A 19284-nucleotide genomic window follows, 5' to 3' on the forward strand; every position below is an offset into this window, starting at 1 on the left:
TGACGTTTTTGATTTTTTATTGATTTTGTTTTTATTAATTATTTTAAAAGAAAAACACATTTTAAATGCGTTGTATTTTTTTACAGTTTCATCAGAGCTTGTAAAATTTTATTTTCAAGTTGGGGACAAGCTGAGTGAAAACTGCGGGGTAAAAAAAAATGCTCGGCATAAATCTGATTTTTCTTGTAAGCACAGAGTTATGTCGACGGTTGGAAAGTTTTTAAGCACGGCGTATGTTTTTATTATGGTTACATAAACTCGATAAACAATAGAAATGTGTTTTTTCGATTATTTATTTAATTAATAACTTATATAAATGTGTTTTTCAATTATTTTTTAAATTAATAACCATTATAAATGTTTTTCCATGAATTCAACGGCTGATAAACTGGTAGTAAGCAATTCGTCATCTTCTCATTATCAGTTTATCTTAAATTTAAAAAATAAATAATAATAATCATTATTATATTGCTGTCAAATTGTTAAAAAAGATAATCAGACAGGGCTATGATATGATTTAGTCAGTTGTTATTAATCGGCTTTATAGATCCAAACTCGAATTAGTCGCCCAAAGAAAACGGTTATGTCGGAGAAATTTTCTTAAATATTTTTTTTTTCATGAATATTTGATTATTATGTGGAATTTAAAATTACAACATGTAATTAGAGGATATGTAACTATTCATTGAGGGGAGTCAATAATTTTCTTCTTCCATTGCTGTTCACATCCTCAGTTGATAAGTTTAACAGTCCTCAGAAAGGGTTATAAGATTGTAGGGATGGGATCTGTTGGACAAGGCTTGGCCAAGATTATTGGGGTGGTGGGAAAGCATAACCTCAAATTTGATTAATTTTTAAGAAATTAATTTATGGATAAATGTACGTTTTACGTCTGTTGTGGCTATTTAAGATATTATACACTCATTGTTCTAACGACTTTATATGGAAAGGACTGGAAACGTTGGATATTAGTATGTCCAAATGTTCCAAGTGACTCTGATACCCTTGTAAGATGAAAAGACCAAAAATTACATGAAATTTGGCCGTTAGCGATCACTTCGGTCTGCCTAAACTCGCTGGTGATCTGTCAGATATGTTTCTTGTACTCGACATCCTCAGTGTTTTTTAAAACATCATTCCGGGGTTGTACTGTAGTTTAGTCATTTAGGGCCGTTTGTGCCAGTCTTGTGCGTTTCGACTTCCCGTCACCTCAGGGTGTTTTGCTCTTTTAAGTCCAACTCCAAACTTCCAATTCAATATAACTGTAGTTTAGTCTTTTAGGACATAGTTTTCGCCTTCTGCGGTTTTTTGCTTCTCGCCATCTTCAGTGTGTTATGCTCCTTTAATTCCGACATTGACTTAATTCTGTGAGCGTGTAAAAAGGCCCTGGCCACAAATATAACTGTACTTTGGTCGTTTTTGTCCGTCATTCACGTTTCGGCTTTTCCCCATCTTCAGTGTCTTGTGAAATTCCCAAACGCTTATGGCAGGTAGGATTGGCAGAACCGCTGAACCTCAATGGCCGACAAATCGAGAGAAATAAAATTTCCGGTTAAACAGTTGGCCGTGGAGAAAAGTGTTAGAACAACAAACAATTAAGTCATAACAATGATGACTTAATTGCGAATAGGCCACACCAGGCTGTCACACGGCTCATACTCTAATCTCAAGATCTTAAGAAACCCAGCAGTTTGATACCCAAATCAGATGCATATGATCAATTTTATAGATCTTTCATGGGAGGTTATCCTTTACGGAGTGAATATATTTATTAGCGTGGGCGTTTTGGGTATTTATGGCGAAATATCCAATACCCCAAAGAATGTTAATTCTTACATGTTTATAGAGTGATAGGTGGCATGGTTTAAAATGTGTTTTGTATGAATGTATTTATATGCGTGAATTATGGAGGGGCATAAGTGGAATATCGAATACCCTCAATATCATTAAACTTAGACTATATGAGTACGATGAATGCGTATGTTTTAAATATGTTGAAGTCTTTTCACCACGTGTGAAAGGGTTAAATATAAGAGATTAAACGTCCCTAAATTCCATCGGGAATAATAGATCGTCAAGTGCATCCCACGCCTTTTCTAGTTTTTCTTGTGACATCCGTCAATACTTCATAAAGGAGGTAGTACTTTTATGTATTTTCTGATAAGCACCACCCAACTAATCCGGTGATCCGAGCTTGGTATTCGGTACGAGTAGGTCCAAATCGTAGCATCTTCATCGGTCGGAAATGTGCTTTCCAGGGGAATTTATTGGACGGTAAGCCGTGTTGTTGAAGTAGGGAAGGGAACGTGAATGTGTGGGTCGGTGCTACCGAGATCGATCGACCGCGAGGGTGGAACCTGGCTTTCACTTCGGATCAAACGAGAAAGTCTAGATATAAAATGTCACTGGCTGCACAGTTGAACGGTATCCAAGGCCAGAAAAGAGCGTCCTCCATGAAAATTTAACTTTTGGTATTTGTGCAGGTTCCAGATGGAAAAGGTAAACGTTGGACCACTGGATTTATCAATTTTGTTAAAAGGCTCGTTGTACAATCATCTGCTTTCTTACTAATATAATATTATATTATAAAAGTGTATATTATTATATTATAAAAGTGTCTCGGGTAAATTTAGTATGTTGGAAAGAATCACTATCCACACCAACCATTCTTCTTTCATAAAAATTTTTGAAATGAACTGTGCTAAAGTAAAACATTTTATGTAACTTGATCGCCCTGCTCTGCGCGTGACGCACATGCGGGAAACCACACTTTATCCTTTCCCCACTCATTCTTACAAAATGACGGTTTGACAAAAAAAAACATGCGTTGATATACTCGCGATGGACAACGAGACCAACATAGAATACATGTTAGCAGCTGAATACACAAAGCACAACAAACTTGGGGTCTTGACCAAAACCAACACGTGTTTAATTCAACATTCACATCAAAAACATCTAAAACGACGAAAACAAACAGATCAGGATGACCAGAAAAGACTGGTTTATCATCTAACAGAATATAGCAGAATCTAATATTTCATTTACCAACAGAAATTGTATTGATCAGCTCAGTGTCGAGGTTTTGTGGTTTTTGAACATCCAAGTCTTAGAAAGATCTTGACTTAAGTTACATAATCGATACACACATACACTGGGGAAATAGGACCCATCAGCATTCATGCAGTGACTGTCCTGACCCTGACCAACACCAAGACCTCGGTTCATTCGGTCCAAAAACAGAAAAAGTATGTAAATTTAAATTGTTTCTCTGCGTTTACTGTATTCAATTTTTCGTTGGTTCACGAACAGACAGAATATACATATCAGGATGATGAACGAACTACATGTCCATCACCTAGCGGAATATTTCATTTAGCAAAGGACATTTTGGGTATTGCTAAACCACATATGGTTCATTCACTTTGTGACTTTTGAACTTCCAAGACTTAGAAAAGTGTTCAATTAAGTAAACTAAATACAGCAAAGATTGGGGAAGTAGGACACAGCATTTGTGCAGTGAATTTCCTTGCCCTTATGAAAACCACAACAGAGTCCAATCCAAAATACACGGAATTTTAATAATAATAAAATTATATACGAGATTTTGGATCGAAGTTTTGTGACTTTTCAAGATCTGAGGCTTAGTAAGGTCTTGTTTTAGTTAGATGAACGATACACAACATAACACTAGATTAAATATTCAACCAATCAAACAAGCTCCAATTCAACATAGAGAAAAAAAACATGGCATTAATAAATGAACTCGCAGTTGTGGGAAAAGCACGGGACCGGGTCTATCGAACTCTATGCCCAAGAAACTAAAAGCAGCACTAAAGGCAACTGGCTCATCGTTAGTAAAGTCCAGAGCCGGTTGGGACTGCATCAACGCGCCCTGTCAGATATTGGGGACAACAACAAAATTACCCTTGTTTGAATACCAGGGCTTACTGGGCAGAGAGGAATCGATGAGGTTGATAAATTTGCCTGTGCATTTGGGGCAATGAATCTGCTCTGGCAGCCAGACGTCATTAAGGGCAACAACTTCATTCAGAGCCGTTTGGGGCCTCAACAGAGCCCTGTCAAACAATGAAGATGACTACAACATTACCCTTGTTGGTTGCCAAGGCACACAGGACAACAAAGACACCGATAAAGTGACCAAATCCATCAGACAATCGGATAAGAATAAGTTCTCGGTTCAAGGAGGAGAGAGGCGAAAACAAGGACGTCAGGACTAGAATATTAGGACTGCTGATTGGGCACATCAGACTGTGTATATCTAGTTTAGCTGTATACCATTTACTCGAAGCAGCAAAAACAAGCAGATATTACTAGAAAAAAAGAACTAAGAAACATGCCCTCTTTTGGTGCGAAGGTCTAGAGATGGCAGGCTGAAATTCTTACTCCTGGCAGAGGAAAAGCGTAAGAGTCCTTAACAAAGCTTTACGATGTGGTAAAAAGTATTAAGCTTAATGAGGAGATAATAATGTAGATGCACAATAGAACAATACTAGAAATGATTGTGGATGCTAAAAACAGTGTATGAGTACAACCATCTTTTTCAGTAAGTGGATAGACAAACACTATTGGTCTGCGAGAGAAGACGGGCCCGATAAGTGACCCAATGCCGCTTCAGCATGACTTTGACTTTTAACCGATTCAATGAATTTGAATTCGTCGGTTCATGAACAGATCAGGATGATCAGACACGACCTAACTACAGGCGCGGAATATTTTCCTAATAATTTTGGAAATCGCTAAGCCCAATAGTGCCGAAGTAAAGGCTTTTGTACATTCAAGACTCATAAAGGTCTTCATTTGAACTATGTACTTTAATTGATTTACCACAATATAAACAATATGAATCTATTAAATATTTAATATTCCCCATTTATTAAATATACTTTACCTAATTCTGGAAATATTTAATAAAAATTAAAATATTTAAACAAATTATAATTGGAATAACTTAGTTGCAAATGAATAAGCGTTGTTATAATGTTGGACACTCGAACAGTTTAATCAAACTCATCTAATTGCAATTAGAGCTATTCAATAAAAGGGGGTTCTCAGACACATTGATTTCCTAGTCTTTCGTTCTTTGAGTTGAGAATAGTCTCATTCGTTTTATGATTAATTGACAGGTGAATCAAAATCGCCATAATCACAAAATTCTTGTAGACGACTTAGGAAAACACGTTTTTGACGTGGTAATGCGGTAATAATTCTAATCCTTCCAAACGCCTAAAAGAGGTAAAAGGATAATAAAATCCGTAGCGGCTCCCGTACTCATACCTCAGATCCTTTGAGGATGAAAACTAGGTAATTGGAGAGTCGGGATACTTGTACGAAGCATCTGTGGTTTCTCTGTTCTCAAGTAGGTAGGAGTTGACTTAGCTTCCGCAATCGCGCCTCGAGATTACTTCACCTCCAATGATTAAACTAAAAAAAAAATAACCTGTTGCTTTCATGAAATTTCTGATTTAACGTAAAATAATTTAGTGAAAAATCACAACAAAACTATCTACTGAAATGGGTACGAAAACGTAATCATTGTTTAAGTTGATGGTGGTTTGCCTAATGGCTGTAGAGAAAAACAACAAGATTACTTTAAAGTGAGTTCCCTGACATGGAGGTATGAAAGAAAATGAACAGACTGACCAACAGGCCAAAAAAGAAGCAGCTTTCTCACCCATGGGATCAGAACCACAATTTGTAGGACCGGAGTGTCTACTTAAGTTGGAAGTGGAAAAATGGCTTGAGAAAGAAAAACTCAAACACTGGATAAAAGCACCACGAACTTGGCAAGCCAAGAGATGTATAACTCTCTCAAAAAGGATAGCGAAGTAACTCTCAGCAGGCAGGATTTGAAGAAATTGTTCGACCTCAGTACCGGCACTGCCACCTTAATTGATAAGAAAGATAAAGAAGATAGACAAATTAGAGACAGAAACATGCACACTCTGCCAGGTGGAACCAGACATCGGTACATATCCTTCGTGACTGTGAAGCATTAGCCCGGTTATGTTAAAAACATATACACGTGTATAGAATCGAACCCGCCGACGAAGTTCGGACTGTCAGTCAGAGACATGCTCGTCAAATCGGAAAGTTGTTACAACTGGAGCCCGGACACAAGAAGGAGACAATAGTCGGTGCTGCAGGTGCTGATGAAGAAGCGTGGAAGTAGCAACATGCAAACCGTACGGAAGGTACGCTTGTAGGCAGTGGAAGGCCGAGATAGGAAAAAATCTGTCCAACAAAGTTAAGAATCCGTTATCAGTAGATCTTCGGACTTACTTATAAATCACGGATTAGTTAGCAACTAGTTTGTGATTGTGTGTTGGAACAAATCTAAAATATATAATCTCAAAGAACATACTATATTACACAGCCCGAATAAGACATCTTTCCACTCATTTAGGGTGGTGGGGTGATCATATTAACTGTGGTCTATGTTTAATTTTCCATCGACCACAGTAGTACACACTCACTCTAATAAATACATTCACTCTCAAAACGAGATTTCTATTAAGTATTGTATACAATAATATATTTATCCAAATATCGAAAGGGGGGGCCCAATTGCTCAAGCACACCTCTCAGGTTGTCATATCTTGGCTTTGTATAGAGAGCATGTAGAAACGCTCATCGAACGAGGTCCATCTATCGACCAAACTCCTTATATATGAGTTGTGCCCTATTTTAAACTATTTAGTTATATTTTTATTGAGAAAGTATAAGCTAATTTTACCTTTTAGTCATACAAACTGCTCAACAATGAATAGGGAATCGCTAATATTGTAGTATTATTTTTATTTCATTTTTATTATAAATTGCATTAAAATTTATTAGAAATTACTATGTTTTTACCGAAGAAAAATTTAATTAAGGGATTTCGAGAAAAAAAAAGTTTTAATTCCATATTTTTGTTTATTGGTTACAATAAATTTTTTAAGAAGTAATATCATGTATAACGTCCTCTGTTAGATACAACCTCTGGCACCGATTTGGCATACTGTTAATAACGTTGTCACTAATTTCATAAATAATTTCATTCCATTGATGTTGCAACGCTGCACTCAGTTATTGCAGATCAACTGGCTGCGGATAGTGATCGAAAACCTTCTCTGCAACGCATCTCACATGTGCCCAATGGGATTGAGGACTGGTCACAATGGGGGGAAGGGGCAGATGGGGAATTCCGAGGTTTTCTAAACATTGATAAACAACTCTGCCTCTATCTGGTCTGGCATTGTCATCCATAAATCGAAAATCCCTGCCAATTAGATCCCTGGTTTGAGGGATGTATTCCTCGGTAATTTCTTGAACATAACGGACTGCGGTGAGGTTGCCTTCAAGAATACGGAGTCCGTTCGTCCTCCAGTGTAAATCCCAGCCCCTTCCATTACACTACCTCCTCCAAACTGCACTGAAGGGAGCACGAACTGGGGCATTGTACGCATCCCTTGTTCTCGGTAGACATTCGGCGCCTGCTATCACTATACCGACAGAAATGCGACGCTTCAGGAAACATAACAGCATTCCAATTGGTGTTCTCTTCTAGGCGTTCGCTGCACCATCTTTTCCTGAATTGCTGGTGGCCTGCTGTTGCTGCAGGTCGTCTCAAAGTGGTATACGATGTGAGGCCAACTTCGCACACACGAATAGTTTGTTGTTGATAAATGCCTTGCCGAAACATCCTGTACTCCATTTAGGATCTGGCGGGGACTTTTGATTCCCGCAACTCGGTCGTCCTTAAAAGGACAATGCGGATCTTTAACGTCCGCACCTGGCACATAGGCCTTATAGGACGTTTTGATTCTCAAGATGAGAGCTGACGCACCTCCGCATACGACAGAAGTGTGTTACTGCCGCAGCATTTGTGTAGAGGCCTCCCAGCTTCGAGAGGCCAAGACAAACCTCGCTCTCCGCTTGCCCATTCCGAGTGGTCGGGTCTGCATTAAGCATCAAACCGTATGCCGCGCACAAAGGGCTACCTAGGCCGAAATACATCAGCCTGGTTTCCCGCGCACTCCCTAGATAGAGAAGGCCACTCTATCTCTCAGAGAATTGAGGCTTCCCCAGCTCCGGCCGCGGTTTCGTTTAAAGTGGAATTGCAAACCCCCCCAGGAGACTGCCTACGGTAAAAGCCGCTATCCGTGTACATTATATACTCGAGTAGGCGCAACCGCAAGTAGACAAGAGTTCGCAGGAACGGTATGGGTTGTTTGTTGCACTTAACCGTTCCCCATCCACCTTCTGTACGTATTCAAGGGACTCCGTAGGCGTAGTCTCAGGGTCCTCGACGCTATACGCTTCGGTGGTCCGATTTCCCGCGAGGCCTACTTCCCACAAATGATTATAAATCGTTTGTGTTGATAAAGGCCTTGCGAAAACATCTTGTACTTCATTTAGGATCTGGAGGGCACTGTGGAAAGGGTTCCGTCTTGCAGCAATGACAGTATTTCTGTCCTCCCTTCCAGATAATAATGGGCTCCACTACTTCTATTAGCACTTCCAGTCTCTCGGAAGCCGGCTAAACCAAGGAAGACCACGCACTGAGAAACGCCAACTGGCTCTGCGATATTCACTTGCCGGTGACCTCGATAGACTTAGTCGATGGTATTATTCCCACAATAATATTGCGAACTTCTCGTTCAAGATGAAGAGAATACAACTGGATTAAAATGGAGAAAAGGCGATAAAAGTTGTTTGTTTACAAAATGAGTAATCTTCATATTCACTATTCTTAAGAAAATACGGTATTAAAAATGCGGATTAACATGTTTGTTTTTGGTTTGTATTTTCTATTTTGTTTTATCCTGCTAACAAGAATATATCGATTAATTTAATTAAAATCAATAGAATAAAAATAAATTATAAATATCCCTTTTCATTTTTGAACAGTTTAGACTAAAAATGGTGGGTGGTGGGCTATAGATTTTTATTTTCTATCAACTTACGGTTTCCAAGACTTGAGAGGATTTTCGCACGACAACCTCAATATAGAAACGTTAAAAAATCGATCGTCGGAACAGTTTTAATGGGTCAAGGAGAAAATCCCAGGAAAGCCAGATGGGAAATGGGTCGTTGCAAACATGGCCGGATAGAGATTGGAGATCACTAGCAAACACCCCTAAAAACAACAATATCTTCGTTGTTGGCGATATATTAAAACGTTAGCGAAAAGCGAGATTAGGCGGGCCAGGGAGAGCAGTTTGACACCTTTGCCTTCCAATCCAAAAGAAAACAATTGGAAAAATTAATCGAACATATTTGATAAAGTTTAGAACCGATATTGATTATTTGTCTATGCTTTTCGGCCCGTTCTAAGTTAAGTCCTCTCAGGACTGCTAGGAGCCTAGAACCATCCTCAGAACAGATCCCATCTTTGAGCAAAATATATTTAATATTGAAATTATTATAAAATAAAAATAATATATTTACAATAATTACATACATTTTCAACTTACCCCAACCGAATTTTTTTAAATAATATCTTACATTATTTTTTGTTGATGAAAAATGATTTAAAAAGTCAATAATTATTGCATTTTGTAAATAAATAAACTAGATTGGTTTCGAAAGGAAAATGTCTATACATTGTCGTAGAATGTGTTTATCTTAAGGTTTTCAACGGTTGAATATGAGAGTATTGACTCAAGTGTTTTTCCTGTCAATTTTACGTATTTGGAATAATGTTGGTGGTTATCTCTTATTTACGCGAGTAAAAGGGTCAAGATTTATTTATACGGGTCATAATAATAAAGCTCAATGACACCTTATAGGCTCAGCAATTTTTTTAAACTTATAATAACAGTCCAGAGGAATATTGAGTTCTCTGGAGGAGTAAACGTGACCTGAATGTAAATTATTAGCGTGAAAGTAAGGGGTGTTGAACCCAGCCCCGAAGAATATCGAGTACTCTGGGGTGAGTGTGTGACGTCTGTAGAGTAAAAGTAACTTATTAGCGAGAATGGAGTGGGTTCAACCCCGCCCCGAGGAATCTCAGTACTCTAGAGGGGTGAAAGTACCAGAGTGTATTTGTCGTGATGTACATATGTATAAATGAATGTTTGTATGTTTCATTGTAGTTGAAAACCTGAGGTACAAATGAGAGATTTTATGTTATCGTCTTAGCTTTCATATGAATGATGGGAGTCAGTATCAGAACGAGGCGCTCAAATGGCTGCAGGATCAAAAGAAAAATAAGCATGAAAGTCGAGAAAAAGAAGTAAAAACAAGGGCCGGCGATGAATTCACTTGTTTGCCGGGCCCTAAACTTCCCAAATTATTATTATTACTTATAATCTTATTTCCTTTTTGAGAGATTTAAGAATCTTAGAAGAATAGATTTTTTCCTGGTGCTTTCGTCCAGTGTGAAGTAGTATTCCAACACCATTTTTAGGACAATTTCTGGTGTGCTTGTATGGTTTCTGAAGCCCCTTTGGCGAGTTGGTCATCCTCTGTTTCCATGTTTTGTCTTAGTTTTTGGTTATTTACACCAAAAACCTACAATTTAAAAGTTTAGAACGTTGTATTTTTTTTTTTTTCTTCAATAGTGCTGTTAATTATCTCTTATTGACGCAAGTAGCAAGACCATGAATAATCATTGGGTACGTAATACCATTTTATAGGTTCTACAAACGTTTTTATCCTTATTATTGACTTCCTTCCACGGGAAAAGATTATTTTTAAAGGAATTTAAAAAAACACATCAAAACTAGAATGCTATCAAAATTTCCAAAACCTAGGGTACCAGAAAACAATTTTGAGTAACGAAATGGCACACATACACGGCTCTGGAAGACCATATCTAGGCCCTGAACTCATTCTTGGGGTAACAAAAACAAACAGAATCCTCCAGAGAATGGGTCCAAATGAGACAAAAGTAGGATTTTTAAACTGTAGAGGTGGTTAAACAAACACAGTAAACTTATGCAAAAACAACGTTAACCAAGATTGGCATACTCACTGCTACAGTTAGAGTGGACTAAACTCAGAGGGGTGAAAGGAGAATCGGTCACTGGCAACTGAGAAAACATGTACATAACATGGATATAATCAACGAGTGCTCTATTTGTACGTTATGCAATAAAGAGGAAACAACCACTCATATCATTTTCGAAAGCGAAGCAAACGATTAAACTTAGCCGACGCAACGAACGCGACGTGACCCGAAGCCACCCGAGGCAAATCCAATTTCCAATTGACTGTATTACCCCCGTGCACACTGCACATCTGCCCGATGCCACGGAATGCCACCCGACTCTACGCTACGCGATGCAACCAAGTTCCCTACTTTCAGTCAAAGACAAAAGAACCGGACACTCAAATGTTTATTTCAAACTACGTATTTTTGTCGTTATATTAATAATAACATGGTGATTTTAATGTAAACCAAATTAAACGAGATCAAAAATTGGTGAGTTTTTATAAAACAACTTAATTTTTAGTTTTGGCATAAAATTGATCAAAACACCGGAATACCATTTATTGATAGAATGAATTTAACTAACAATTGATTACATTGTTTTGCTCATAAAATTTAACTAACCACTTATTGCACGGTTTTGTTGATAAAATTTGAGTAACAATTTATTACTCTGTTTTACTCATAAAATTTAACTGACCATTTATGACACTGTTTGCTCATAAAATTTAACTAACTAGATTTTCATCGAGTAGCGTCGAGTACAGTGGAACGCAAAAGAACCGGACACTCATATCTTTTTAAGTTTATTTCAAACTATTCAAACTATATGTATTTTTGTCGTTATATTAATGCTTATTTTAATGTAAACCAAATTAAATGAGATCAAAAATACTTGAATTTTATAAAAATTATTGAAATTATGATGGTTTAGCAAAAGATTTATCAAAACACAGGAATTTAAAACAATTAAATTTAACTAACAATTTATTAAATGGTTTTGCTCATAATAATGCATTAAGAGCAAAAGAGGCGTTGCGCTTGTGATACTGATTTGTGACACATGCTTTACATCGTCGAATGTATGTTCAACCCGGGTCACTTACTCGTTCTATCTCCACTGGGGGCACTGGGTTCCGGCATTGCGCCATCTTCAGTGAGGAACGGCATTGGGCTCGTAACTTGGCGGCGACTGGCAGAACCAATAATAAAGCTATAACACTCCTTGACAAGCCTTCAAGGAGTGTTATAGCTTTATTATTGGTTGTTGTTCGTTATGGTTTTGTTTTGTGTTAAATTGTAAGATGCCAAAAGTTAGTAAAAAAAAAGCATAATTAATCAACTCCTTCATTTAAAATGCTATCTATGCACATCTATGAAAAGTAATAACCAATAGCACGCTTCAATTAATGCCGACATATTTATACCTAACTTGTATCCTAACGGCTACAGCCTACTACTTTACAGGATTTTGGTGGTTGTATCTACTATGAATGAGGACAGGTCAGAAATTAACAAAATAAATATCAGTCTGATTTAATTAATGGATATATAAAACTAAAAACACGTGACAACAAAAAAACAGCTCTTAAATTCATGGCCACCATGTTGGTTACCTACGTTCTAACGGCTAACTATGTGACTATATCGCTATTCGATTCGACTTAATATCTTGCACTGTTCCGACCCTGTTAGATCGAGCAATGTTAACTAGTCCATTCTAACGTCATCATTTTTCTCGATACAACACGTCCTAACAGGGTTAACACAAAGATCCTATTAACAACAAACCGTTTACGAAACTCACATTTGTTCGTAGTTTGGGGCGCCTCTAATATGTGAAAACCATCCACACTGACATCTATATTCCATTAGTTCACGACCTTTTGAGAACTTGTAATAAGAAATTATACCATTTATGTACATCCAACCTATTTCTTCCAACATTCCAACAACTACTATAACCTTACTTGGAAATCTTCGTCGGCTGAAGAGGCCTAGGGAATCGTTTCACCCCTTTTTAAAAAGATAGTTCCAACTCACAGTAAGTGTCGTTTCACTGTGCGATGTGAGTGACTGTGTGTGCTTCTCCCTGTCTCTCAAACGAAATTTAAATTGCCCTTGATAATTTGAAAACGTTGGGCTAGTAATTCATTGATGAATGTCAAGCCAGCCCGCCTAGATCGCATGAAAAACAAACTGATCTGCCATTACACAAACCACTTCCGGATTTCGGGCTGATGAGAATAATTTTTTTTTGACAAATTCGGGACAACCAGTTTGTTAAGCAATTATCCAACGGTAAGTGAAATAAAAGGCACAGGATCGACGCCACTAATCAAGTTTCTCAACAAAGCCGATTGTTGTTTCAAGGAAGGAAACCGTTGGGAGAGTAAGACAATGAGGGAGGTAGTAAAATGGTGGCCGTCTTTTAAGTAGCACCACTAGTCGGCTCATTTAATGCAATCTACTTCATCGGGGCGGCTTAATTCGATGAGGGGAGAAGGAACCATTTTCCCTCCGTCTATGTGTACGTCTATTAGCTCGGTACTTCTTTTAAATAAATACTACCGTCTATTTTCGACAACGGACACTTGTCAAACTGTTGTGTAAGTGGACTTTTGTCTTAGGTTTAACTCCTGAAGGAACCCTTTCAAATGAACGAATTCATTGTAATTACATTTAACAAAAAGGAATATGGCAATAGTAGATTTTCAAAGCTAATTGCTGTACTTTTGGGCCTAAAATTTGCCCCCTCAATTAAAGGTTATTTTCAAGGTTATAGATTGTTCTTCAATTTAAAGATGTTTTACTTTTCTTCCCTTACTGCGACCTGTGGACCCCTAGGTTTAATACCGTACCATGGAATGAGATGTGAGCGATGTGAGCTTTGCCAATCTTATTTTGTTGGTACAATAGTTAAGAAAGTTTAGAGGCATATAATTCCAGCCTGCTGAGAGAAGAGTTCGTCCGCCTTCCTGTTTATGAGATTTACGAATTTCGTCCAATTGTTTCTCAACCAATTTTTCCAATTCCATTTTCATTACGCTCTTTACCTAGTTGTGGTCCAATGCGTAAGAAGGCTATATTTGGTACGTTTGTTTTCTCTCTCTCTCTCTCTCTCTCTCTCTCTCTCTCTCTCTCTCCCCCACACACACACACTCTCTCACACTCACTCTCTCTCTCTCTCTCACTCACACACTCACTCACTCTCACTATCTCTCTCTTACACACACTCACTCACTCTCTATCTCTCTCACACACACTCACTCACTCTCACTATCTCTCTCACACACACTCACTCACTCTCTCTCTCTCACTCACTCACTCACTCACTCACTCTCTATCTCTCTCACACACACTCACTCACTCTCTGTCTCTCACTCATAACCTCACTCTCTCTCACTCACTCTCTCACTCACTCACTCTCTCTCTCTCTCTCACACTCACACTCTCTCTCACTCTCTCTCTCTCTCTCCCTCTCTCACTTTCCTCCCTCACCCCTCTCTCTCCCCCTCCAACTCTCTCTCCCTCCCTTTGTCTCCTCGCTCTCTTTCTGTCTTTCCCCCTCCCTCTCCATTTATGTTTCTCGTTCTATTATCCCCCCTCTCACTCTTTCTCTCCTCCACCCTTTCTCTCTTTCTTTCTCTTACTTTATCTCTTGCTTTCTCTTTCTCAAGCACCTCAAATTGGCGTCGGTTTTTCACCATTTACTTGACGTATTTTATTAAATTTTGAGAAGTACCAATAAATTTTTATAGGCTGGCCAGATTGTTTTCAGTTACATTGTAGCAACGCCAACCGGAAAATTTCGAAATAGTTTTACTTTTGCAGAGACCATATAAAATTAAAGTGCCCTCAAAATATAAGTACCAAGTAGTATTTTACACCTTAGTAGATTAAAGATTGATTTAAAGCTTAGCTAGTGTGACGCAGTTTGGATTGATTTAACATTACACACACAAAAAAAAACTTTTTAAAGCCTTTAGATTAGTGACAATAGTTTTTCATTTTTTGTTTCTAGTTTTACGGGAACACAAACAACGACAATCGCACAAGCTTCGCCGAGAGGTGCGGAAGGTAGGTTGTTTCTTGGTGTGTCAAAATTTAAGTAGATGTTTTTTACGCGATTCCACCATCTCGTTGGTTCGTATTTAGCCGTAAATTTACGGAATGATATTTCAAGCACGAACCCTTTCATCTACCTCATTTTCACCAATTTAAGATTATTAGAGGGGGGTCGTAAGCCATTCCCATCTAATCCTAGAATGAAATTTTTCATTGTTTTCATATTCGATTTAGAAAGTAAAAGAATTATGTTAACTATCTATAAATGCCGCCGAAATTTTGTATTAAAATCAATTTTATATTTTATTACATGGTTTTGGTGATAATCTTAAACCGGCCTTATCATAGGCATCCTGTTCTCTACATAAATTGTCTGGTAAAGAAATAGAACAGAGACATTCAAATATTAAATATTTATTTAGAAAAGAACAATCGTAACTGATGTGCATGTCAAATGCATGAAGGTCAAAATCTGTCTGAGTTCAGTTTAGTTTTCCTTTTAGTTTAGTCGTTTCCGATCATCCTGATATGCCCATAAAAAACAAGGATTTGAAAGTTCTTGTTCTGTAGGAACAGTACTGCAGTTTGTACTGAACTAACGTCAGTTCTTAGTGAACTATAGTTCTTTTTTTCAGTTTTTTCTTGTGTACCTTTTCGAAAATTACACTAAACAAGTTATAAAATCCACTTTAAAAACGTAAGTTGCTTTACTGTATAAATAAAACGAACTGTCCCGGAAAGAATCCTCAAAAGGAACGGCTTTACCCACCTATACTTTGGTTCAAGTTTTAATACCTTGCGTTAGTGTTTGTGGAAAAAAGCTCGACTTTATCATAAAGTCAAATGTCGAAAGTTTTTCCCATTTTACCTCGAAGTGGATTGTCTTTTGTATCTCTTCTTAGCGGTTGATGTAGTCATACTGCATATATGTCACATTTTCGAAAAATAGCCATGATTTACTGTGGGAGGATTTGGGAGTGGTAGTGAAACTGAGCTGACGGACCTGATGGAATTTTTTTATGATTGGCTTTCGCTATTTCTGGAACAAGGGGAATTTTAAAATCTTGGCGTTGGGTTATTTGATATATCAAAAGAAGTGGTTGTTATTCCTCACTGAAGTTGGAGGAATACCCAACTTGTAAAAAGAAGGGTTTAGAATTTTTCTTAAGTCTTTTGATTAGAATCTTTGTAGGAAGTTGAAATGCTATGTTGTCCACCAAAGTTTGAAACCAGTCCACATAGGTTTGGGCATCATGGGAGGATGAGAGGGGGTCATCAGTACGATGACGGTATCTTTCTGCAAGGATTGCTGTATCGAAAGCAAAAGTAGATGTTTCTGGAAGTCAAGTCCAATCTTATCGCTGTGCACTGTTTAACTCTAAAGGAACGTTCAGACTGGCAGGATTTTAGGATTAGGTAGTAGGAAGTTAGGGTTGAAATGATACAACGCGATGGCATCGATGTATATTCTATAGGTCTGAGCCAAGTCCAAACTGGAGACTCGGAATAGTTTCTTGGTATCAGTCAGCCCATATCTGTGACTGTGAGCAGGCATTAAATGTGGGTATTAAAAGGGTTAGCTGACCGTGCTCCCGCCACTGCCGTTGTCGGTTTGGTCAAAGGACAGGCAGCACTGGAAGGGATTTTTTTTCTTTTTTCTTACCTTATATTTACATTATTATTATTTATATTTAATATCTAATACGTATACGGATCAAGTTGGCCGTGAGAGAATTGCGGGATCCTACTGATAAAAACCGTAAATTAAAGCATAATTTGCATACCTGGACGAGGATTAGTGTGAACATGTGCAGTAATTTGATATATGACATAAAAGCAAAGAAAAAGTCACCCATGCCTACAGGGTTATGGAAAAAATGCATCAATCAAGCATCGACATTTCGCATTGCCCTAGGTCGAAGTTGAATCGGGAATGGAAACGACGAAAAAGCATAGAAGCACGCACTGCTTTTGATACTGCCACAAAAGTATTTTGGATAATAAAATCAAAAATCAAAGACTGGTGCCCCATACCAGTTTCAACGTTTGTTCCAGTCCGATATTGTACTAAAAGCGTCCCCATTCACTATGGGGCACTACGCAAGGCAGCATCCTTGGTCTCATTTCTTTTTCAGTATGCACTGCAACCGATATAAGAATAAGCAGCGAGTATCTAGGTCCCTAGATTCTTCGAGGAAGGGTTGTTGTACCGTTTGTAGTAATGATTTGATGGCGGAATATTGAGTACCCTATCCCCAAAATACATTCACTCTCAACACATACTAGGGAATACAAAAATATCAGTAGTAATAGAACAACACCGTTTCCCCCAGGAAAGAATTTAAGAGTGAGTGAGAGTGTGAATGGGTTTGAATTTAGGAACTAATTGCTTTGGGTGCTGAAATCACCTTGATGCTGTTGATAGCACCTAGACCTGGATGGATAAGAAGGAGGTCTGACCGCGGACTGCTAATTGTTCACGAGGCTTGTCAGTTGTTCATTGTAAAGTACAAAAGCTGGAATTGCCGGAGTACTGCGAGAAGTAATAGGCTTAACTCTGTTCACGTGTGTACATGTACATGGATGTGCAAATTGGAGCTTATTATATACATGTAGCAAAATTATACGCTTTTGTAACATTGTAAAAAGAAAAATTAACCAGAGCTCGTGTTGCGGGGACAACCCTTGGGCTCTTGTATCATACTAAGAAGTCTAGGTGTTAACAAGTCAGTACCAATACCCCTGGGCTCTCTGAGTGTAAATGAATCCCGGACGTTCGGGGAAGGTTATGGATGGTAACAAGTCAAGACCTCAATAGCAAAATAGCGAGAGCATAGGATCCGACCGGTTTCCTGGGTTCCATAGCCACTACCAAGATCTGCTGGATTAATTAAAATAGCCGACCCAGTGACCATGGACCTAACGGCTTAAAAGCAGAAAACAACTAGAGCTTGTGCGACTAAATCACTTATGTGTCTGATTCTCTTTTTCTTTGGCTCGTCGAACTAGTAATAATGAAAAGGATTGCCAAATTATCAATGGTTCATTTTGTTTTTCAGGGAGGGAGTTCACCGAGGAGAGTGGCAGTACCCGTCCTGGTGAAAGACGGCAAGCCGTGTTCCGGAGCGGCGGGCGAAGTCCGACAGCAGCACTGCCCAAACCACACCCACCAGCAACAGCAGTTGATCTACCAGCGGCAGCAACACCACCAGCAACAAGCCAACATGTGCCCTTCTTACCTCCCTCTCCAGACGAGGGCTTGGTAATCTTCACTCGATATAGTACAACAAACCTTCATCCTAGTCCCTTATGTCAGTTAGTAACTTCAGAAAACAACAAAAAAAAGTTTAAAAAATATATGCTTAAGAAGTGGGAGACAGATAAGAGATTGTACGATCGATTAGGTGCCAAGGGCCCCGAACTGACAATACGACATATAATATTTATGTCTCGTACTTAATTTCGGCACTAAGTCCAGTGTCTTTGCAATAATATATTATAGGCACACAATAATAATTTTAAAAAACAGCAGAGAATTGTAATAAAAGTTATAAATAAGATTTTTTTAAATGTGATTGTCGTGTAATCAACATTGTAGATTAGTTATTATGCTTAATGATATTTATACAACAAAAAGCACAGTATATGTACTGGAAGAGGGTTTGACACGTGTGTGCGACCCGGGGAAGCAACCCCGTTGTAAATTGTTATTTCAAAAAAAAAAATCGAACAAAAAATGAGTCTTGTAAATATTTAAGTTATTTTCATTGTCCACGATTAAGAAAAAAAGTTTTAAAAAATAACAAAAAAAAATGAAAAAGTAAATTATGTATTTGTTGTAAATACACGTTTTAACATTTGATTATACCCTTTAGTTGTCCCTGTGCATGCGCCCCCTTTTCTGCATCGCGTGGTCCTGGTGGGGGGGTTGGAAAGGGGGGAAAACTTGCCATGGCTACTGGTGACTCCGCCCCTTTACAACCCCCACCTTGGCCTCCGCCTCCGCCCCCCACCATGAGACTTGCCCCCGCCCTGGGCAATTTTCATCCCCTTCGTCACCTGCAACCCTCACCTACATACAATTTCCTACAGAGCTCCCGTCTCCTTTCTTCCTCTTAAGGGTTTACATGCAAATCACAAATTATACCTATTTGCATTTTATCATTAAATTTTCATTTTCAAACGCGGGCCGAAATTTAATTTGGCCTGTTAATCTACCCTTCTTCTTACGGTGGATGGAAAAACAAAAAGAAAACATTTTTTTGTCTTTCATTTTA

The 19284-nt window shown here is 38.3% G+C and overlaps 1 protein-coding gene across 1 annotated transcript in view; it reads left to right on the forward strand.

The window, feature by feature from the left end:
* The window catches only part of LOC106666673 (homeobox protein Nkx-2.1-like), a 138898-nt gene extending 120121 nt beyond the window's left edge, over positions 1-18777 (forward strand). The window contains exon 5 of the mRNA XM_014394027.2: positions 18067-18777. Coding sequence (XP_014249513.1) covers positions 18067-18273 — 207 coding nt within the window. The 3' untranslated portion in view covers positions 18274-18777. The remainder of the gene's footprint in view (positions 1-18066) is intronic.
* The last annotated feature ends 507 nt before the right edge of the window (positions 18778-19284 follow it).

This window comes from Cimex lectularius, unplaced genomic scaffold (genome assembly GCF_000648675.2).
Source record: "Cimex lectularius strain Harlan isolate CLEC.00 unplaced genomic scaffold, Clec_2.1 scaffold173, whole genome shotgun sequence".
Classification (NCBI taxonomy): Eukaryota; Metazoa; Arthropoda; class Insecta; order Hemiptera; family Cimicidae; genus Cimex; species Cimex lectularius.